Source organism: Thunnus albacares, chromosome 24 (genome assembly GCF_914725855.1).
Source record: "Thunnus albacares chromosome 24, fThuAlb1.1, whole genome shotgun sequence".
NCBI classification, from domain to species: Eukaryota; Metazoa; Chordata; class Actinopteri; order Scombriformes; family Scombridae; genus Thunnus; species Thunnus albacares.
Genome location: NC_058129.1, coordinates 18585878 through 18609514, shown reverse-complemented (window position 1 = coordinate 18609514; position 23637 = coordinate 18585878). Strand labels below are relative to the sequence as shown.

Here is a 23637-nt window from a genome sequence, read left to right as displayed (position 1 = left end):
CAAGACAACAGCACAGCAATAAGCCTGGTAGGACACATCAGAACAAAATCAAAACCTCTTGATGCCACTTGAGTCTGATTAGTGAGCTGCTGATGATTGATTGATCATTGGTTATTCTGGTTAATCAGTTAATTAATCGTCTTTTTTTTATTCCATACATTCTTCTTTCTGGTGCCTACATTACCCACAATGCAACTCATTCAGCCCCAACCGACACTGACTGAATGTAATGAATGATTTGTTTATGGAGCTCATAGTGAAGCAGACGTTATAATAATAAAAGATTAAATGAAAAGAACATAAACAAAAGGGAAACAAAACATATAAAACAATAGAAGTAATATGATATTGAGCCCAATTCATAAATCTAGCTTCTAGGTTTTGGGTCAGTCTTTGGGGGGGAGGCGGGGGGGGGGGTCACTGTGTCCATATGCTGATGAGCCTCCTCTGATTCGACCAAACAGACGGATTAAGAAACAAACGCTGGAGTCTCAGCAGGGCGTCTGGGACGACACAGATTAGACAGAGTGAGACATCAGCCTCTGTTCTCTGCAAGTTCATCTCTAGAAGAACTGTGAGCTCATTGGCAAACAGCACTTAAATAGAGCTCAGTGCTAAACGAAAGTTGGAATATTGTCAGAAAGACATTAAAAAAAAAAAAAAAAAAACAGGTTTCCTGCTTTGCGGATAAAAAAAAAAAAGGTGGAACTAATGTGTCCATAAACGCAGCTCAGGCTCTTTTGTGAATCTGTCAGATGTAATTGTACCGAAACACTGCAGCTAATTTAGACAGATAATTGTGTTTGGAACAAAATGAGGCTTTTAGAATAATTTGTGCCTAAATGATGCCATAATAAGCTGATTTCAGACAAATGTCTTGAATTTTCTTCTCATATTTGTGTGTGTGTGTGTGTATATATATATATATATATATATATATTCTGGTACAGGATGTGATGAGGAGTGAGTTGTCACACATCTGCAGCTGTTCTGACTGTACTTCTGTGATGTTTTGTCTGATGCTGTAAAGGAAGGAAAGGTCGAGACTCTGGACTGATGAAAGGACGTCGTCATGAGAGTGTCTCTGTCATCTCTCTGTAGCACTTATGTGTTATACTGTCATATTTCTTTACCTGTGTTGTATAAAAGTCAACTGATACTGGATTTTTAAAACAGATATTTGAGTGTTTTTGCCGTCAACACCTCTAAAGATCTCTAACTAACACATTTTATGTCATTTGTTTAATCTGAACACAAACAGAAATTGTGATTTCAAGATTTTAGGAGTTACGTGATGGAGTCTAGTTGAACTATTAGTTCCTACAAAGACATGTGAGGAAGAGTGTGATGTGTGGGATCTTGACACAGGATGTTTTCTCTCTGTCAGTTACATGAAATGCAGCCCTCCCTCCCTCCCTCCTTCACTGAATGTTACGACTCAGCACACATAAACTAGCTGCCCTTCAGCAGGTCGACTGGCTGATGTTAGCAGGTCACGATCACGAGTATCAGGAGCTACACAGACCAGGAACCCTCAGATCCTGCTGTGTCTGTGTTTGACTGGTAGAGACAGTTCACCACCAGCGCCCACAACTACCTCAATAATAAAGATAAAGTAGAGTTTATAGCAGAGCTGCTGTGTTGGATTACATTAGATTGGACAGGTGTTGCTAGTAGAGACCGCCACATCTCTACCATCACGCCTGTAAAAAGATCCAGAATAAAAATCTGTGCTATCCACTAGCGGTGTGCCTGAATACAAATACGTTATTCAGCAAAGCACAAATAATGGGGTTAAAAAAACAAAAAACCATGTCAAATACCAGCGCACAGGTCGGTTACATCACTATCTCAGTGTCTCTCCTCTGCTTCGCTGTGACGTCTGTCAGCAGGTCTCAACGAGGGGAGTCACATCCACCTGCTGCATGACGCACATTTCCTAATTTGGACATCAGTCCAGGAGTTGAGGGGTGTTCCCCAGAGATAAAACTGAACTACTGACACACGCTTCATGAACTATTTCTAAAATTAAAAGCCTAATAAAAACAAGAACAGGATTTTTAAGCCTCTTTTCCACTTTTATTCGAATACAATACAAATAATTTTGCTGCCTCAACAAATACAGATACTAACACTGGGCTTTCTGCACATCCCTACTATCCACCTTATTCTGAGTCTCATCATATGTTGTGTAAATTACAGACTCAACTTCCTGTTAAACTTCCACTGACCTGCAGTCTTTAAGAGTTAGCGGTGCGCTACAGGTTGTTTCTGCACACAAGTACAGGGCAGATAAATAAACTGTTAAACTGTGTGTCTTATACTTAAGGAAGAGACCACACACACACACAGTGGTATAATAAGAAGCATCCAACCTGAGCCTGTTTTAAACTGTGATTATAGGACTCTAAGTGTTGTTGACGGTGCTCGGCTGCGTCATCTTCTCACCATCATTCATACAGAATAAACACTCCTTTGACTTCATCTGTGAACCAGCGCTGACAGAAAGATCTCCACACACACACACACTGAGGGATGATAACTACATTTCTCTAATGGAACCCTGGAGGCAGGCAGGAGGTTTTTACCCAGAGATCTTTGCATCATCTGCATGCACAGCGGACAGACGATGGGAGTCGGCGTGGCGGCGGGAGGTATTTTTAGCGCTCACAGGTGACCCTTCCTCCGCTGAGTCTAATTACACCGATGAAGGGAGAGATGCTTCGCCGACAGGTCTGAGAGTGACGGACGTTTAAAGATGTTCAACACAGTGATATAAGATTTGACTCTCATCATCTATCATATTCTTAGTTAAGTTAAGTCACAACTAGGGATCCAAATAACAATTATTTCATTTTTCAAGCTATAAAATGTCAGAAAATTGTGAAAAATGTTGGTCAGTGTTTCCAAAAACCCAAGTTAACGTCATCAAATGTCTTATTTTGTCATAAAGACTAAAAGAAACCAGAAAATATTCACATTTAAGAAGCTGAATCAGAGAATTTGGACTTTTTATTCTCACAACAAAAACTTACTTTCCTTCTAAGATTGAGAGATTATTTATACACTACAAGATATTTATTGGTTTGGTCCTTAAAGTCTCATTTACCTTCTTTTTGTTGTATGTTTTTATTAATCACAGATGATTCAATGCATCATATATAATGTTGCTGATGACTGATGTTACGTCTTACAGCAGGAACTGTGTGTTTTACATGTATGTAAATGTGTTTCTGTCATTCTCAAGTCATTAATAATTATTTTCAGATGGAAACCAGACGTCGTCGTGTCGTGTGCTGCTGTAGTTACAGCCTCACCTCACACAAACACGCAGACAAACAGGATCAAAACAAACTACACACACACACAGAAGACGATTAAATTAGCTCGACATCTTTACAGGCCAATTCATCAGCTACAGCTTGACAGTTTATCTGGTTTCCCGCGGCAACAGCTACCAAACAGATGTGTGCAGTAACAGGAAGGATTCAGACTGGATTCAAACCCACCTGACGCACAAACAAACAGCTCATGTGATTATTTAATGTGTACGGATCAGCGGTCCAGCACACATCAGCTCTCTGACATTTCTCCCTGCTCTGCTTCCTCCTCCTCCTCCTCCTCCTCCTCCGCCAGACCGATCGATCGATCGATCGGTCTGGCGGAGGGGCGGCCGCATCCTCTGGGTTTAACGACCTGCTCAGGGACGCTCGTTATCTCGTTAATCGGATGCAGCGCGTGCAGACGGGATGTGCAGGACAAAACAAACACTTTGCTGAGCTGCTCCTGCGTTTATTTATTTATTTATTTATTTGTTGTTATTTATTTATTAATTGTCTATTTCCAGCATCTGTTGTAGGATAAACTAACAGTCGACCCCTCACAAGACGTCCTGCGAGACGAAGATTAGTGAAAATGATCTCATGGTTGCAAATCGCAGCTCGTTTATTGATGTATTTGCATCAGCTGAAGTTATGCAAATTACCAAACGCTGTAACAAGATTATATTATTTAAAGAGGGATAATAATGTTGTAAATGATGGTGTTTCATTCACATCACTAAGTAATATACCAGTTTAGTATATTTATCAGACAACGTTTCCATCATGTTTCTAAGAAAGAAATCGATCCGTAGCCGTAAATCCTTCTTACAGTTCCCAGGAAGGATTCTGGTAAATGGGAACTGTGGTTAATTCCAGTTCAACAGTCAGTCTGTTGGTGAGTTCACAGCTCAACATGTTACATTAGTCAACAGACAAGCAAACAGTTCAATAAATAAAAGAGAATAAATAACAAGTTTAACCAGATTAATGTCAGTTTCAGCTGTTTTTTTAAAGAAATTCATCTAAACTGCTCATAAAGTGAACACAAGTCAGTGAAATCTAATTATATCGTCTCTATTTATTTATAATTAGCACCAAATTTCTTTCCAGGAATCTTATCAGGAAGTTATGAGACACTATCAACAGAATATAAACATGATAATAAGATGTGAGAACAACACCAGAAGCCTTTTTCTCTTTACTTTCCATCTTAAACCTGTTTTTGACTTTTAAAAACGTTGATAGAAACGTTCATCCAGGCGGCTGCTGGTCGAGACGACGCCGCCGCGGCCTCGAAGCTAAACGGTCAGACGGTTAATCTGAGTTTAAACCGGCGTCGTCACGGATACGTATAACCGACGACTGGAGAGGCAGATTAAAGGAAGCAGAGAAAGTTGTGATCTCTGCCCGCTAATCCCAGAGATCCCAGTTAACCTTGTCTCACTGGTGGATTTCACATCCGCCTGCTAAAACAACGCAGAGCGACCTCTGACCTCTGCGTGACCTGCACACATCCATAGCCCGTATGCTGCTGCTCTGCTACTGAGCGACCTCTGTGAAAGAAAACACATTATTCCTCAACAACTGGAACAATAAGAGAGTTAATATAATACAGTTTAAATATTATATAACAGAACACCAGATGTAGACGCTTATATAATAAACCAACAACTGAAACATAATGCAGCGCTGTCACTGAACTAAACCTCCTCTAATAAATACAATAAATCAGAATATAACTTCAAAATATTATTGAATTAAAATCCAACACAACAAGGTGTCAAAGTTCTTCAAGTAATACCCCCGACACTTGCTGGAGGAAGTGTGGCCTGGTTGGGGATCATGCCCACATATTCTGGGACTGCAACCAGTGATAGAAACCTTTAGGAAACACATTAAAAAGAAGAATTGGACGCTGTCTTCAGAGTTGATATCCCTCTGGACCCCTTTCATTTTCTTACTGGAGAAGATACCAGAAAACTTGCTCTCTAAAAGGACCCCAATGCTATATGTTACATATTCTGTTAATGACTGAGAAGAAAATGATGACTGTTAATTGGATGCAGCCACAAAAGCTCAATGGATACAGAAGGTTAAGCAGATACACACCATGGAAACAGTTTAAAGTACCAGTATTCATAAGAAGATGGGTCATTCTGGGACTGACATTATACTAACACCTTAAATGTAATGTACAATTCTATATCATCTACTTTGACCCTGCACAACCAAGACTTGTGATATAACATTTAATGACAAGGTGACCTTTTTGTTTGTCTGTTTTGGGGGGTTTTTGTGTTGCTGTCTCAGTTGGTGTAATTGGTTTTGTTTTTGTTTTTATTTGTCTGTTTGTTTGTAGCCTCCTATGGGAGGGTTAGGTTGTGTATATTTGTATTGAATGTATGTTTGTGTTTGTATTGCCTGCAAGTTTGATAAAGTTTCAGTTCAATCAGGTGCTGAAGAGAATATCCAACAAACAGCTGAGAAATAATTTAGTTTTAATGTTTATTTTCACTTTTTCTCACCAGAACTCATCAACATGTGTTGAATCCATTTCCTTCCTCATTAAATATTTGCAAAACTAATTTTTTTTAAGTTAATTTTAAATCCTGCTTTGTTTACATCCATGTTTGTTGGAGCTTCGCCGCGTTTCTCGGCGCTTTACAGCCACCTGTAGATCTGTTTAACAGTGTTGAACCAACAGTCGGACTGTGTGTCGCATCACAAAACAACAAACAAAGAGAAGAACTGAAAGCTTCTCCTCCGCTGCTGCTGCTGCTTGATTATCAGCTGATAACGAGCGTCACACCTGCCGCCGAACACGCCGTCCACATCAGGACTGAGAGCTGCTTATAAACCACGACTTCAAAGTTAAAAACACGCCGACGTGACGGTTGATTTATCTGCCAGCAGCATGTCAGCAGCCAACGGTACAGATGTGCAGATGTTGGAGTCAGATGTTGAGGGAGCGGCGGCGGCGTCTTCACCTCAGATCAGCTCTCGTCCTCCAGCAGCGACGCCTCACAGCTGGAAACCTGATTACAGCTGATGTCATCATCCAGATCGCCACACTTCAAAACATCACTTGACTTCAGTGAAAAGTCTTCAGATCAGATATTAAACTTTATTTGAATCTGTGTTACAGATCAAATTATCTCCACTGGTTGTTTTTATCAATGAATCCATTGATCGTTCGGTTTATATAACATCATATAAAAGTAATAAATGCTCATCATAATGTCCCAAAACATTAAACAGACGTCTTGTTTTGTCGGAACAACAAACAAAACCTAAAAATATTCAGTTTACTGTCGTTTAAGAGCAAGAAAAGCAGGAAATTCTGTCAAATTCAATGTGTAAAAAACAGCCCAGATGAGACACAATCAACTGTGCAGCAACAGTGTGACGCCGCCTCCCCCCCCCCCCGCCTCCCCTGCCTCCACTGAGCGCGCTCACTGTACTCCAGCCTGATGATGACTCATGCTTTCACCTCGTACATTAGGCCTAATGAAAGAAGGCCTGCAGGAAAACAAGCCGCTGTGGAGGGAAAAGATACACAAGTACACAACCACTTTACAGAGAGGACATCACGTCTGCGGTCGGCTCTAATCTGGTGCAGTCAGCATGGGGAGGGGGGGGGGGTATGAACAAAAGGTGCAGGGATCTCAGCGTAATATCTCAAGACAGAGTGGCGTGCTGGCAGCGCTGCGGCCGCCGTTATGTAACGGTTAAAACCATCGTTTAAAAGCATCCCTGTGACTTCTTATTACTGTTATTACCAGCCGTCAATCAGCCGCGGCGTTACGTAATATCGCTCTCTGACAGCTGATCTGCCTGCAGCTCCGATCTGCCTCACTAACATTGTTCTCTCTCGTGTCGCCTCTTCGGCGTTAAAGACAGAGAGAAAGCACGCCATCACCGCCGCCGCCGCCATCAACAAACGATGTGATACGGCTGAGTCACTGCGGCGTCCACCAACATCTCCAACCTGTTCCTGAAAGGCAGGAAACACACGACTCTGTACTCTGACAGAAGAAGTGCTGACGTCACCTTGCAGTCTCATCACTTTCATCGCCCGCATCAGCTGCTTCTGCTGTGTCATATATACACACACACACACACACACACACACACACACACACACACACACACACACACACGGGCGGCACGCCAGCGTGTTATAGAGTAAGAAACACTCGACTACACATCACACTCACTGATCTGAGAAATGTCAGAAAGATGACGTCATCATGTTTCTCTTTTTGTCCACAACTCAAAGATGTTCAGTTTACTGTCATAAAGGAAGAAGAAAGCAGAAAATATTCACATTTAACAAGCTGGAAACAGAGAATTTGGACATTTTTTTCTAAAAAAAAATGACTCAAAATGATTAAATTGATTATAAAAACAGTTGGTGGTTTTGTGTCGATGGTTGCAGCTCTGGACTCTGTAAACTGTAAGTGTGTAAAAAGCTTAAATCTAACAGAAACAGTGAGAGAAAGCTGGTGAGTAAAGAGCTGAATACAGTCCAGAAACACACAGTCAGCTATTTATACTGTACTATATATATATAAACTATATTATACTACACTGACTGTCTGCACATGTGGAAGTCTTCACATGTTTGTTGGTGCAGACTGAGAATAATTCTTATTGTTGAATATCATTTTGGTCTAAAAAAGAATGAAATAAACCATCATGTTTCATAAACTTCATCAGATATCTTCACATTTGGTCAAACCAAAATCCAAAAATATACAATTTACTCAGATGTCAGACAAGTAAAGGCAGCAAATTATCACGTCTGAGAGCCTGAGATGATTATTTAATGATCAAAAATAGCTGCTGGTTCCTTTTCTGTCCACCGACTGATGGATCGTAAACGTCGGGCTGAACACGAGGACGGTTCTGCAGACGTGAGCAGACGAGTAAAAACTGATGTCACGCTGACCCTCGCAGCCACGCAGGACGCAGGAAATGTAAGTTAGCATCATCAGCTACAGCTACACCACACGAGCTCCAAGTTTAAGACGATGACTGAAGACAAAAGACGTTTTTTTAACTTTGATGGACGACAACATATAAATACAAACTGCTGAAGTATAGTTTTTTATTATGATGTAGTTTGTTGAGGCCTCTGGTCTTCCTGGGCTTCATTACTTTAATATATTATAAATGTAATAAGCCGACAGTTCATCTGAGGGCAGAACTGAGCTGGTTCAGGATGAGAGAAGAAGAGACAAAGACTGACTGTAAACAAAGCCTTCATGCAGCAGAGCAGCAGGTACAGTAACTCAAACACTGTTTCTACCAACATCTGGACCTTGTTTGGTGTCGTTTCCCTCGCTGGCAGCGCCGCAGCATTTATTTTTACTACAGGTGGTCCCAGAGGGAGTAAAAAAAAAACCCAAACCCCGCCGGTCTGAGCGCCTCCATTTATCTCCACGTCGTCCCTGAATACGACTGGAACGGCATCACAGTCGGCACGAAGCGGCTGAAACATGAGAGTGAGCATTATGTGGGTACGGTCCTGACAAATGAGAGAGGATACACAGAGCCTGCAGGGTGAACAAATACACAGCGGTGAGTTTAACTAGGTCACATGGTGCGTTCACTGACAGCGGGCCACAGTACGACAAAAGCAGCACGAGACAAAAGGCTCAAATGGAAATAAAAGGATGGATCCATGGATTATAAGAAGCAGGAAGTAGTTTTACTGCTCTGTGATGAACTCATCCAGTCACTCCTTCAATCTAAAGACGAACGACACAAGTGATCAGGAGAGTAAAGTATCTGATAATCAATACAGGATCCAACAGATCCAACATGAGTCCATCTGGCACATTTAGATGTTCACTATTTGTTTAACTATTGTTTATTTTTTTATTTACTATAAACATGAACAAGTAAATCCTGTTGAAACTGAGCTGAATCAATATGTAATCAATCATTACACAGTTCATCAATCAATACAAAGACTATGCAGATAAATGTGTGTCTAGTTGTGTGTTTTATCCTCACAGCAAGAGACAAACTTTCAGGACTAATCATAAAAGAAATTCAGATCCTGGAACCAGGAAGACAAATATTATAACCACAACGTGTTTAAACTGGTAAACTAATCAATCAGAAAGAAATGTTCTAGTAACTGATTAACTTTGACAATAATCAATATGCAACACAATAATAAAAACTTCACAACAAGCTGGTGAGTCGAAGATCAAACTCAACTTTTAAGCAAAACAGACAAAAAGTTCATTAAAAAGTGAAGTTTAATCATCTGTTGTTCCGTCACAACTGAGCAGAATCTGTATGGTCGAAAGCTCCGGAACAAGCTAGTAAGTGAACCTTGAGTTGACACTGAGAATGAACTTTGAGGCTCAACTTTAAAACAAACACAAGACGAAAAATCCTAAAACTCATAAGAAAGTGAAAATTAAACAGTTCTGTGACACCTGAGCAAAATCTGCATCATGTGGTTGAAAGCTCCAGAACAAGCTAGTAAGTGAACCTTGAGTTGAGATTGATTTGTCAAACTGTTTTTAATAAGATCGAGAATCAACTTTCTAGTTTAACATAAAGAAATTCCCAATGATGGATGAAAAAACACAACAGTTACAATAAATAACTGAATAAGTGTTTAGTTGAACACCTGACTTTTTTAAATTATTATTATTATTATTATTATTATTATTATTATCATTATTATTGTTATTGTTGTTATTATTATTATTATGATGAGGCTGTGATGGAACGATGTGTGATATAAACTCAGGAACCCAGTGAGCTGCTGCTTCCTGTCGTTTCCTCTCTGCTGTTAATTATCTTGGTTTTATTGCCGTTAAGTCTGTAAAACCTGTTTGTTAAAATAAATAAACAACATGAATAAAACTACACAGAGATTCCTGCAGCGGAGAAAGAAGAGAGTGACGTTCACAGCAGGAGGAAGAGGAGGAGGAGGAGGAAGGCTGGTTGCATCCATCCACCTACCTATCCCTCCATCCATCCATCCATCCATCCATCCATCCATCCCTTCATCCACCTACCTACCTATCCCTTCATCCATCCATCCCTTCATCCATCCCTTCATCCATCCATCCATCCATCCCTTCATCCACCTACTTACCTATCCCTTCATCCATCATCTATCCATCCATCCATCCATCCATCATCCATCCATCCATCCCTCCATCCATCCCTTCATCCATCATCTATCCATCCATCCATCCATCCATCATCCATCCATCCATCCCTCCATCCATCCCTTCATCCATCATCTATCCATCCATCCATCATCCATCCATCCATCCCTCCATCCATCCCTTCATCCATCCACCTACCTATCCCTTCATCCATCCATCCCTTCATCCATCCATCCATCCACCTACCTACCTATCCCTTCATCCATCATCTATCCATCCATCCATCCCTCCATCCATCCCTTCATCCATCCACCTACCTATCCCTTCATCCATCCATCCATCCATCCACCTACCTATCCCTTCATCCCTCCATCCCTCCCTCCATCCCTCCCTTCATCCATCCCTTCATCCTCACACACACACGAGCCACAAATGCAAATGAGCTCCACAGCGGCGGGAAATATGCGGCGAGATGTGAGTCACGGCGGCGTAAACTGGGCCGAGCAGAGTCGCCGTGACTCACCTGCTTAATGAGAATCGGCCGATATAAGAGCAGCTCGTCTCAGAGGAATCAACAACTTACTTACATAACAACACACACACACACACACACACACACACACACACACACACACACACACACACACACACACACAGGGAGGGAGGACGCCGGCCCACCCAGCTGAGAGCTTGCATAACAGGACATGAATGCGAGCGACACGTCCAGATGTGCGCTGAGGGGCAAAGACAGAGGATGACGGGACGACGTGCTGCTGCTGCTGTTTTGGTTTATTTCCAGCGTGAGAGCAGCTGAGTGAGTCACTGTGAGCCGCTGAATTCAGGGAAAATGGAAATGAAGAGCGAGTCACCGCGCTGACTATTGTGCAGCTGCATGGCCGACGTCCACGCTACTGTTTGTAATGATGCCTCAGCTGGTCCTCATGTAGAGTTTCATTCAATTTACAAAAGTATTATTGAGACTAAATCTGTCCTCCTTCATTCTGCTGCAGGTTTAACAGAAATATCTGAACGTTCAGTGAAGAAAACTGCAGCAGAAGAAGAAGAAAATCTCGACGTAACACAGTAGAAAATACACCGATGTTAAACTTTACAAATGCATGTAAACACAGTGAAGTTTTGCAGAGTTCAAGATGCATTTTAAATCAGATTTCGTCATGTTTTTGAATCGTTTTTCCCTCCTAAACCGGGAACATCTGTACATCACAACCTGACGTACACATGTTCCTAAACAAAGTGGACCGACACACACAAACAGAGCAGCCAGAAAACATATCTCTAAACACAGTCAGGTATGATACAAACACAGATATAACAAGACCTTCATCATCATCATCATCATCACGTTACCCAACAGGAAACAAGCAGAAACAATCTGCTGAAGTTTCTCTTGTCAGTTGATCAGGTTTTAGTTTCAGCTCGGCGTCACGCTGTGTAACAGTCGTATGTAAACAGTCGGCGTGTGTGTGTGGAGACACCAGCAGGAGTCAAACAACAAGCTGACGGTGTCGGTGTTTGTTTTCATCAGAGATGAAAGAGATGAATTCATAAAAGATGAGTTAAGTTTGGGCAAAAAGAGTTTCTGATAAAGACTGAGACAAAGAAATCTGCTCAACGTCACAGATTTTACAACAATTTACACATTAAAGTTTTATAAAACCTTGATATTTTCCACATATTTAATCTGCTTGGTTCATAAAAAACACAATTTGATATCTGGTTATTTTATCAACTTTTTTGCTTGACGTATCGTTATGAAGTCAGTGTTGATTGAACGGTGTAACGGCTATAAAATAATAACACTGAAGGCTCCATTTACAGCACAGAAGAAGTGCGTCAAGCACTGCGTCAGTCGCTATATCTCATAATAATTCATTGTGTTGTTAATCTCTTTCTATTATCTTATAGCTATATGACAAATGTGGAACATCACACAGGCAAATCTGATGACACACTACTTATATCTGCTTAAACGCTACTGAGTAAACTGACTGAATAAACTAGTCTTTTGATTTCCTGTTAGCTACGGCGGCTAACAGGAAGCACGTCCTCTAGGAGGCCAGTGAGCTAAGCTAGCAGCTCAACAGCTACAGAATCCTGGATCAATATCCAGTCAGCTGATCAACATGTTCATATAAACATCAACACAGACAGAAGACATGTCATCAGCGTCTCTGTTGCAGTTTCTTTCATTTTCTATCTATTTTCATCTGTTTCCAGGTTTTTCTTCCTCATGTTTTCTGCTGTCGTCGTCTGTTTATGTGAAGCAACAAACGTCGTTACTATGCAGAGCACAATCACAGCTTTGGCCTGTTGCCAAATTCAATATAAAATTGTGACAATTTCACTTCTCCTCCTCCTCAGTGAACAGACTTCTTTCTTCTCTCTTTATTTCCAGAGTGGTGTTGATCATTTGTTCACAGAGAAAAACACTCCGAGGGAAACAGAAAGTGATCCGCTGCCTTTACAACAGCAGCACAAACAATAATAACACATGGAAACACTGTCTGTCTGTCTCCACTTTAGAGAAACGTTCACAAAATCACAGGATATACTGATATAAATGGTTAAATACATCATGATGTCCCTATACGGAAGCCTTTATGGACAAAAAGCATCTAATCAATAATATTAATATCTGTAAACAGACACCAGTTTTCCACAATATGGAGACACATCTGAGCAACAACAAAAACTTAATAAAACTCACTGATCAGGAGCCAAAACAGAAGGTAACACACAGTTTAATCCAACATGTTCTCTAAGATAAACTATTACAGGTAAGATAAGCAAAACAAGCAACACCATATCAGATTCCTGCTTTATCAAGACGTCTGGAGCAGGAACACGTAACACACAGTCCTCATATATAATATATATATACAGTATATATACACATGTAACCAATCTATAGGACCATCCATCAATTATCAGAAAGAACAAAGAAGTCAAACTCCAGCTGGGGAGAAGCAGCTGTTTCTATGAGGAACAGACCCACAGAAACCTGAAGATTATAATCAACAAGTAAAGTCAACAACCTGAACCGTAAACATCCACAAACATCATGAGAGCCGACCGAGTTCACTGACACAGAATGAATATAAATATATGAAACGATGTTTTTGTGCAAAAAGAGCATCAAACACAAGTAGTTTACAAGTGTTTCTGCTCACTGAGAGACTCAAAGAATCAAACTCACAACCCTGAAAAACACAGAACAGCTTCAAACACCAAGTATGTCCTCACACACATTAATCAATCGATCAATCAGTACTGATTTCTGAACGTTTCACTAATCTTAGCACTAACAGCTTTTCAGTAAACCTTTATAAAAGATTATTAATATGTTTTATTAGACAAAAACAGCATGTTAGATTTATTTTGCTGCTAATGTCAGATTCAGGAAGACAGAAGCTACTGTAGAAAGTTCACAATCAGCCAAATATTAGTAGTATAAGTGTGATATATTAGCAGATAATCAATATACACCTCCACACCTTTACACAGAGTATAAACAGCATCAATGAGGACAACTGCTGCTCAGTGATCGACAGTGTTTCTGCCTTAAAACCACTTTAACTTCACTGTCAGTATCACCAACGTTGTTTTTTTTAATGTGGATTAACAGTTTCATCACTGCAGCATCCCGGTCCTGTCTTACCTTCTATAGCGATGACATGCTCCCGGATCTGGTTCTGCAGCAGCGGCTCCTCCACCCGCTCCAGCAGCTCGTAGATGGAGTAGATGTTCGGGTGGACGGACTCAAACCTCTGGATCTCGGATCGGATCGCGGCCGAGTTGGCGAGGTGCTGCTGGTAGTTCATCGCTGCAGAATCCCCCAGAGATGAAGACACTTGGCTGGAGGGTTGTTTTTTTTTTTTTTGCAGATGTTTTAGGATGTTTGGTGGAGGAAGAGGAAAGTGAAAAGATGCGACCACCAGGACGGGAGAGAGGACTCAATTCATGCTTTTCTTCTCTGTATCCTGATCAATAAACCATCAGTCCAACGTTATTTATCATCAGGGTTTCAGAGGTTTTAAATCAATAGTTAGGTTGGTTCTTTTTAGGCATAAAAACACAGTTTATCCGCGTCTACATCACTGGAAAACACTCATCCAGCGCTGCTTTTGTAGGTGATTTTTAGGGATGTTTTGTGGAGGAAGAGGAAGGTAAAAAGATGTGACTCAATGCATGCTTTTCTCTTCTGTATCCTGATCAATAACACAGCAGGTCAACGTTAAGTGTTATCAGGTGTTCAATTAGTTTAAATCACTGGTTAGGTTGAGTCTTTTTTTGCCATAAAAAAAACAGTTTATCCGCTTCTACATCACTGGAAATATTCATCCAGCGCTGGTTGCAGCGGAGGCGGCCAGCCTGCTGTTAGTAGCCGGAGAAGGCAGCTGTTCCCTGGAGTGTCCCAGCTCCCAATTCCGGTGCGGTGACAGATGTGCGGCAGCCTGGACACGGCTTCTCCATATCCTTCCAGCCTGTAGGAGATTAAAAACACAGTTTCATGGATTTATATGGCTTTAAAAGAGCTTTTAGAGTAACTTAAATACAGACGAGGAGGATAAAAAATGGCCTTGTTGCTAGGTGGCTAAGCTAACTAGCTGTAGCTTCCAAACCGGGGAGAAAAGGGGGAAAACTCACCGATTTTCAGCCGTTAAAGTCCGCTTTAAACAACCACGGAGAGCGGAATTAGAGCCGAGAAGAAGCGAGTGAAGCGGCTGTTTTAAAGATATAAAGTAAAGCAGCAGCTGGTGACCGTGAAGCGGCTTGATAAACAGTTATTGCGGCAGTTAGGACGCCTGTTCCCGGCCGTTGTTCCGTCTCCGCTCCGGGATCAGCGGAGACAAATTTACGTCCTCAACCGCGGGAAGCCAGCGGAGCTCGCGCGCCTCCCAGATTATTCCAGGTGTCGTAAACGAGACGTGTTTCACAGGTAAGTCCCGAACACAGCGCCGTTCCCCCTGCCAGAGCCGTGAGGTCCATCCCCTGCACACCGGAGCCACTGTATCCCAGCCGGGAACCTCATTACCCTTCAATGTGTTTCCTCGCGGAGCGTCAAGCTGCGCAAACCGACAGCGCGACTTCCGGCTAAGCGTTTCACAATAAAACGTGTGTGTTTACATGTAATTGAGAAAAACATTTAATTAAAAACCAACTTCTCTGCACGGACATAAATTATTTATTATAATAATTATTATTAATTTATTAACAATTTACTGTTTTATTATAATCTGTTTATTGTGCATCTTTTATTATCTTAACTACTCATCTTTAATTGTCTTATTCAATTAACTTTTTTTGGCTTTTTGCTTATGTTGGTGTGAATTAATCTCTAAACCCATATTTACCTTTACATGTGTCAATCACTTATAAAGCTCTTTGATGTATGAAAGGTACTGTATCAATAAAGTTTGATTGATTGATTCAATTAACATCCTCTCCAACATCTACTGTACCAATGTATGTTTATTGCACTTTAATGTCTCATTGTTTCCTGTTATATTATCTTAATGTTGTTATTTTTTTTAATGTTTTTCTTGTGTTACAGCATCTTGAGTCACAACTACTATATGAATAGTGCTACTATATACAGATCAATAAGCTTAAATACAGATATTGAGTTCAACCCCCCGTCAACACAACCTCATCACTGTCAGAAACATTCAACCAGACACCAAAAAGAATGTAAATTACTGTAAACAATAAAAACATCCACTGTAGCTACCAATTATATATATTTATTTATTTTAATGCAAAATACAACACGTGCAATAACATGTTTACATATCATTCATTACAGGCTGTATATTATATATACATATATATTGTATATAAAGTCACTTTTTTACCTTTACAATATTTATTTCAGCACTATTTACATCATGTTTACAGACATCGTATGTTGTCGTCCACTTGTTGTTTCTACATGTATGAAGGTTTTCTATTGTTTCACTCATTTGTTTGTACATAATAGTGATACGTTTATATTTATATTTAATTATCCTCGTTCAGCCACGAGAAACCAGAGTCTGAGTCCTCGTATGTGTAAACACACTGATTCTGATATTTTATTATTGTTTGTTTACAGCTAAACTGTGAGCATCAATGTTCATTTCTGACAGTGGAAACACAAGTTTGATATTACAGGTATCTACATATTTTTAAAAAATGCCAAATCTGCTGATGAAGACTGTAAGATGTGGTTGAAAGTTCTGGAAAAAAAAGTAGAAAGCATGAAAACCTTACATTAAGATTTAATCTATTAGGGGTTAAACTGCTCAATTATATATTTTTTGTACCTTCATGAAGATGTAAACACTGATTCAAAGCGTCTCCACACTGCCAGGAGTAAAATACATGTATTTATTTATTTATGGCAGCCATAAATTAGTTAATTTACAAATAAATAGTGAATCTAAAAACAGAAGAATCAACCTGTAAAATATCAAGCTTTAGTTTCAGCAGTAGATGGTATACTCACCCTGCCGGACCACCAGCTCCACATATATACATAATGTAGTTTTATGTTTGTCTTCTTCGCTTGTTTTCTTTGTATATCTGCAGATTTCTTCTTGATATTGTGACTGAATAAGAGTCACATCAACTGTTTTAAACCAAAATCATCTTTGTTTTTGTTGGAGAAGCTTCTTGTTTCATATGAAACGGCTTCATATTACCTAAATGTGTTTTTAAAAAGGAAGTTGGTCTAAAACTGTGAAACTCAAAAGTCCACAAAACACAAACAAACTGACTTAAAGTGGTTTCTTCTTCTCTTTAAGCTTTCAGCTCATATTTAATATGAGTATTTAGATTAGTAGACTTGTGCTGATTTATAAAAACTTCTTTTTCTATCTTATTCTGAAGGTCAAACAACCTTTATTTTGGTGTTTTTATAGTTAAATGCTGCGAACTTGACGGAGCCACATTCACGGAGACACTTACTGCGTCGCGTCTGCGCAAAAATGACAAGTTTCCTTCTATTGATCTCTGATTTTCTGCCAAAATTTACTACGTTTTGGCTCCTTTAAAGTAAAGATTTAATGAACATATGAATAAAAATCATCCAGTCAAACATAAGAAGATACAACAGTGATAATGCTGCAAACTTCAGTGTTTATTTCTTGTATTTACATGAACATATTTGTCATAAATATCAAACTAGTTGCTTCTGATTGGCTGGTATTTTGTACATGTGATGTAAATACCTCATTCATAGTCTCTTTGAAAGTTCAGCATTGCTCAACAGTCTGATCCAGTGTTATTGTGTTGAAGCTGGTATTTTCTCTCCGTCCAGCAGTAAATAGTGCACAATGCCGCTCTTCTTCTTCCCACTGTTTGTCGCCTTGATGCAGCACTCGTGTTCGCCCACCATGAAGTGCGTCTCTGTGCCGTCGTCTACAAACTCTCCCTGCAGAAAACCAAAAAAAACAACAACAAAGATTTTGAAGGATTTTCCAGTTTGTATCTATAGATGATGTCACACTTTAACTTTACATCAGGTCATAAATAAAAACATCCAAAACTCTGTCTGGTCCTCATTAATTAAGTAATAAATTACATAAATACATATTATATATATATATATATATATATATATATATATATATATATATATATATATATATATATATATATATATATATATATATATATATATATACACACATACATATATATACATACATGAACTATATGTGACAGAACCTTGTTCCTTGTGTGTTTATGTAGTTTTATATTCAGTTTTACATGTTTTTACTTGATTATAATTTATAATAATATAATAAAGTTTATTTATAAAACACCAGAGATCACATTTGACATGTTTTAATAGTTATTTTATTACATCACTTTGGTGTTTTTATTGAACTATTTGTATTTGTTGTTGCTGTGATACTGTTTGAATTGTTCTGGTTATGAAATGTGCTAAAAAAAAAAACAAAAAAAAAAAACTTTTGATTTATTATCCCAAAATTTGACTAAAAAAAAGACACATTTTAAGTTTTATTCATCATCAACAGGGATGAGATTTTTATACTATCTGAAAAAAAACAAACAATCAAACTTGTGTCTCCAGTTATTAAACCTGACGTCTCTAAACGACGTTGTTTCTGTTTTGGAAACCAAAGACAAAACGTCAACGTCCCTTTTCTTACATTTGCACCGTTTTTAGCAACTTTAATAACATCGAGGACACTAATAACAAAAGCAGCCGAGCTGAGTGTTATTAAATCACTTTATCATGAACTAAATCTTTATTTTCATGATGTTTGTCATCAGTTCTGCTGCTGTTAGTCTGTCGTTCACACACGTTCCTCTTGTCAAAGCAGTTAAAATACACAAACATTATTATTATAAACGTTATATTAAGTCTAAATGTCGGCTCCTTTCTTCTCTTTGTTGTCAGTTAGATTTTGATATTTCATTTCGAGCAGATCATCATTTTAGGTTGAAGGTTTGACTCTTAACTTGCTCAAATAAATGTTGTTATTAAATATCCAAACTAATTATATTTATTTATTTTAACATTCTTACCATAGTCTCCATTTTCTGCCCGTTGCACCAAACATCCATGGTGTCCTTCTCTGTTGGGAAACAGCAGTGATGAAGGTTCATTTTTCTACATCATAAAGAAGATATTTCTCATATTATCATTCACTGGTTACCTGTTGATTTATAACTTTTCTCTCTTGCAACCAGAATGAAGTTTAATCATCATGTAATTAAGTAAATAACGAGGATCTGCTGGTGTGAACTCGTCTATCAGGCTGCTGCAGGTTGTTTCTTAAAATACCAGCTGATCCTGAGCAGATTATTCTCTAGTCACTGGGTCAAAGTCTTCACCTACATTCAAACACCGGAGCTGTTGCGTAACCTCATGTTGTCGACATTAAAAAAAAAACCTGAACAGTTTGCGGGGAACGCCGGCGGCGGCTCACCGAGCACGACTCTGCGGTCCTCTCCGTCCACTTTGAGCAGCCAGGTCTTGGTGGTCTTGGCTCTGTTGTCGATGAACTTCTGCAGACTCTTGCCGTCGACCTCCAGCGTGTACTCGTAGGCGAAGCCGCTGATGGCCTCGATGTTTATGGTGGCTTTAGTGTTCGCCGCTCCCACGGTGAAGTTTTCCTTCCCGACCAGCTTGAACAGCCAGTCTTTTCTAACGACTTCCTGTTGAGGAAACACGTTGGGAGTCAGTGAAAGAGGTTTTCCTCGCTGTAATCACACTGGCTGTTAAAAGATCCTCGTTTTGTGCTAAAAAAAAAAACATTTAAAAGTCTCATATTCAGCTTCAGCAGTCTGAGTTAGTCATATCAAGTGGATATCTGACACATTTACAGTCTTTTTAGCATCAAATTCCCTCTTTGTGTTTCCCTGTTGAGCTGCAGGTGGAAGTATAGTAACAAGAAGAGGAACTTTGGCACTAAAAAGACTGTAACGTTGAAAGATATCTACTTGATTTGACTCATTTGGACGCTGAAGCTTCATATTAGCTTCAGATAAACATTGAAATACATTTTAATGGTCAGTAAGACAGATTTCATAAATATTATGACCTCGTCCTTTAAGGACACGCCAGCTTTTTTTTTTTATTGTGGACAGATTTATTGTGGGCGCAGAAATATGAAAAGAAAGCTTGAAATGCTTTTCAACATCAGGAAAACACCAACATGTTGCAGCTGCAGTGTGTCTGCTGTAAAACTAGAAACATCTTTAAATGTGATTATTATGATTAAGACCAGAAAACTACAACAGAAACTGGAACAAGATACGACTCAGATCATCAGGAGACATCTTTAAACCTCTGAAAACTTCTTCTATAGAAACATTTAATATGTTTTTATGATCTCTGTGTCTGTTTTTAGTTGCTGTTTCTATTTTCTGTAACAGACTTTGTAACTTTGTTAAGAAAAGTGCTGTATAAATAAAGTTTATTATTATTATTACTGTATTTAAATGACAAATGGTGAAACAATATGACTGAACAGCAAAACAAATCAATAAAAATGGAGATTTTTTATCGATTTTTTAGACTTTTTAGAATTTTCTTTACAAGTTTTTTCCAGTTTAGACTAAATTATCTGCAGCAGGATTTTATCTAAACTTTTATTTACATATATAAAGTATCTGTACTGACAACAAGACAAACTACACAGTTTAAATGTCAACAACTAAAATCATTTCCACTGAAGACGCTTCTGTTAAAAACAATAAAACATCATCAGACTGTTTATCTGATATTATCTCCTTAATAGAACGACGAGTTTCAATCTAACAACAAAAATACACTTTAGAAGAAGTCAAATTAAAAATTTAAGCTCTAATATTTAATAAAAAATGTTTAATTACTTTGATTTTCTAGACAGAAGTTGGAGGTTTTCCCATTCAATTCAATACAGTCTTTTTCTCCGAGCATCTAGTGGTGGTTTGAGGAACTGCAGCTTCATTTAATCGAGGATTCAGACGTTGTTTTTATGTTTATTTTTAACATTCAGGAAGTTAGTTTTTCCTTTTAAACACTCTGCTGTAGTTTGAGTTCCCAACCTGAGGGTCGAGGCACCATAAAGGGTCTGAAGAGGAATCTGAGGGGTCACGAAATACATAGAAAATACATTTTTTGGAAATATTAAACACTTTCACATCTTCAGGCTGCTAATAATCCTTTAAACTAAACTGAAAATCCCTCTTTGGTTAAATCCTCGCCAGTTATGACACGAGGCGCCAAGTGAACTTCATTTTAAGGGTTAACGAGCTGAAACAAGCATAAAAAAAGCTCTTAAACTCCCATAAACAGACACAAACCAGAGTCTCACCTGCCCGTTGACATAAACGATACGTTTCCCGGTGGTGGTGCCATGAGCGAACTCAATCCTGTAAACGCCGTCGCTCAGCGCCACCTCCCACACAGCCACCAGGTCTCCACTCAGCATCTCTTCTGACGCTTCCTGACATGAACTAGAAGAACAAAACTAAACAAAAACCTTCTAGATCTCACAGCAGCAGCAGCAGCAACACTCCAACTGAAACATGTTTAACGTTTTGAGGAGAGGGAATGTGAAGGAGTGTTTCTGAGCTCAGAGAGATGTCGTCTCAGCAGAGCAGGTGTATTACTGTAAGAGGCTTAAAGACCTGAGCTCACTCTATACTGACACACACAATTAGGATAAGCTGCGGTCTGTAACCCCGTCTTCATGTAACACTCAGCTGGAGGTCTGTCCTTCAACCACAAACCTTCTGAGATGACCTCCGACCTTCCTACAGACAGGAAAACACACCAGACATGAGATCACCATCGATTAAATAAAGGTAGAGTTAAAAGATGTCACGGATTCTGCAGATAATAATAAAACTAAACGATGTTGAAGGGACGAAAGAAGCAGAAAAGAAGAGTTTTTATTCCCAATATTGATCAAAACAACATCTCAGGTTTATAATCAACTAAATAATAAAGTTTCACAAGTAAAAAATACATGTTGGCATCCCATCTTAATAGTATAATATGTAATTATTCTACATTAAATTGTCTAAAAACAACTAGACCTATGTTATATATGTTGTTGAGTTGTGTACTTACATTATCCCAAATGTTTCCAACAATTTTCAAACTCAGAGAAATCTGTAATTTAATCAAAGTAACGGACCGTTTCATTTGGTCGCCTGTCGATGACGTCATACCTCCTCTACCAAAGAGTAAACACGCACCAGATGCATACGGCGGCGCTGTGTTTGTCCGCTACAATGGCGTCTACCAAAGAGTAACTTACACACATACAAGATAATACATCGGCGTTGTGCTTGTTCCACACAAACTGTTATAAAGTGACTTTTATTCAGTTTTAAGCCACATTTTCATGATAAATTTAGGTGGTTTTCAACTATATCTTTTAGCCGGAAGAAGGATTTTAGTCATTGGACGTCTGGATCTTAAGTTATCAGAGAAATAAACTGGACAAACGTTAGCAGCAGCTCGGCTAACAGCCCCTCCAGGAAGTCCGGTGGTCACCAAACATCGTCGGAGAAATATTGATTTTGTTTTTTTTTTTAGGTGAAACAGCTTTAATTAGTGTTTTAACGATTTTAATCTGCGTGTACGTTTGTTTTGGGAGAGGAGGAGACCTCTGCTGAACGTCTGGTTCTAAAGTTATCAGAGAAATAAACCGAACAAGTGTTAGCAGCAGCTCGGCTAACAGCCCGTACCGGATGTCCGGTGGTCGCCGTACATCGTCAGAGAAACACTGATTTTTTAGGTAAAACAACTTTATTCAGTGTTTTTACCTGTAATCTCCGGATCCGTTTGTTTTGGAGAGGAGGAGACCTCTGCGAATGATGAACACTGGAGTAATGCTATCCCGGTGAAGCTGGTTGTTTAACAACGAAGACAACAACTCCCATGATCCCTTGCTGCTTCACACCGTCATCACACTCCGTCTGTTGTTATTGTTTTGATTGAGACGCCTAGCGGCTGAAATTACATGTTGTGCGTTTAAAGTGATATATAGATTATTTATATATATTTACACATAAATAGCAGTTAAACGATCAGTCAGGGACAACATGTAGCGAGAAAGATCATTTTTTAATTGTTTTCTAGAAGAGTTTCAGCTTTTTGTGCTTTTTTATTTTGGAAATAGTTAAATTTATGCGTAAAATGAAGAACATTGTTATTTTCTTTTGATTCATGAAGAGAATATTTACCTAAAAAAAGAAGTTTTATACAGTAATCAATCATTCTGTTGTTGGTTTTAACAACATATTGACAAAAACACACAGTTAATAACACGTAATATTGATTCTATTTCAGATCTTTTCAGATAAAAATGATGTAATATTTTCAAATTAACATGTTTTATTTTGTTTTTGTTTATTGGTTCAGTTTAATTAGATTCACCAGAGAGAATCCACAAACTTTCTACCTGTATAAACACATTATTTATTGTTGTATTTATCTGTTTATAGACGTTTATTCATCTTTGTTGTTCATCTTTGTTGTATGGAAACACATTGAGAGTCTCCAGATTCCTCCTATAAACATATTTGGCCAATAAATGAGATTCTTCATTTTATTGGTTATAAAGAATCTGAAAGGATTTTTTCCAAACATGTTTTATTTTATTAATGATGGATCTTTTTTAAAGTTTCAGAGTAAACTG

At 38.9% G+C, this 23637-nt stretch overlaps 2 protein-coding genes across 8 annotated transcripts in view; both read right to left on the bottom strand.

The window, feature by feature from the left end:
* The window catches only part of agap1 (ArfGAP with GTPase domain, ankyrin repeat and PH domain 1), a 180944-nt gene extending 165396 nt beyond the window's left edge, over positions 1-15548 (bottom strand). For both annotated transcript variants that reach the window (XM_044344308.1, XM_044344309.1), the window contains exons 1-2: positions 15134-15548; positions 14145-14970 (exon numbers count right to left, since the gene is read on the bottom strand). In XM_044344308.1, the coding sequence (XP_044200243.1) occupies positions 14145-14307 (163 nt within the window). In that variant the 5' untranslated portion in view covers positions 14308-14970; positions 15134-15548. The remainder of the gene's footprint in view (positions 1-14144; positions 14971-15133) is intronic.
* A 2037-nt stretch (positions 15549-17585) lies between these two features.
* LOC122976164 (fas apoptotic inhibitory molecule 1-like) lies at positions 17586-22815 on the bottom strand. Of its 6 annotated transcripts, none has more exons than XM_044344465.1 (6): positions 22763-22815; positions 21644-21742; positions 21301-21442; positions 19429-19657; positions 19025-19074; positions 17586-17900 (listed from the first exon to the last, which is right to left on the bottom strand). In XM_044344465.1, the coding sequence occupies exons 3-6, from the start codon at positions 21415-21417 to the stop codon at positions 17751-17753; spliced, it is 546 nt and encodes a 181-aa protein (XP_044200400.1). In that variant the 5' UTR covers positions 21418-21442; positions 21644-21742; positions 22763-22815; the 3' UTR covers positions 17586-17750. The 6 variants fall into 6 exon arrangements, with proteins under 6 accessions (XP_044200400.1, XP_044200403.1, XP_044200401.1 ...); XM_044344468.1 differs by having other exon boundaries at positions 21617-21742; positions 22763-22802; XM_044344466.1 differs by having other exon boundaries at positions 21627-21742; positions 22763-22802.
* Positions 22816-23637: the final 822 nt, after the last annotated feature.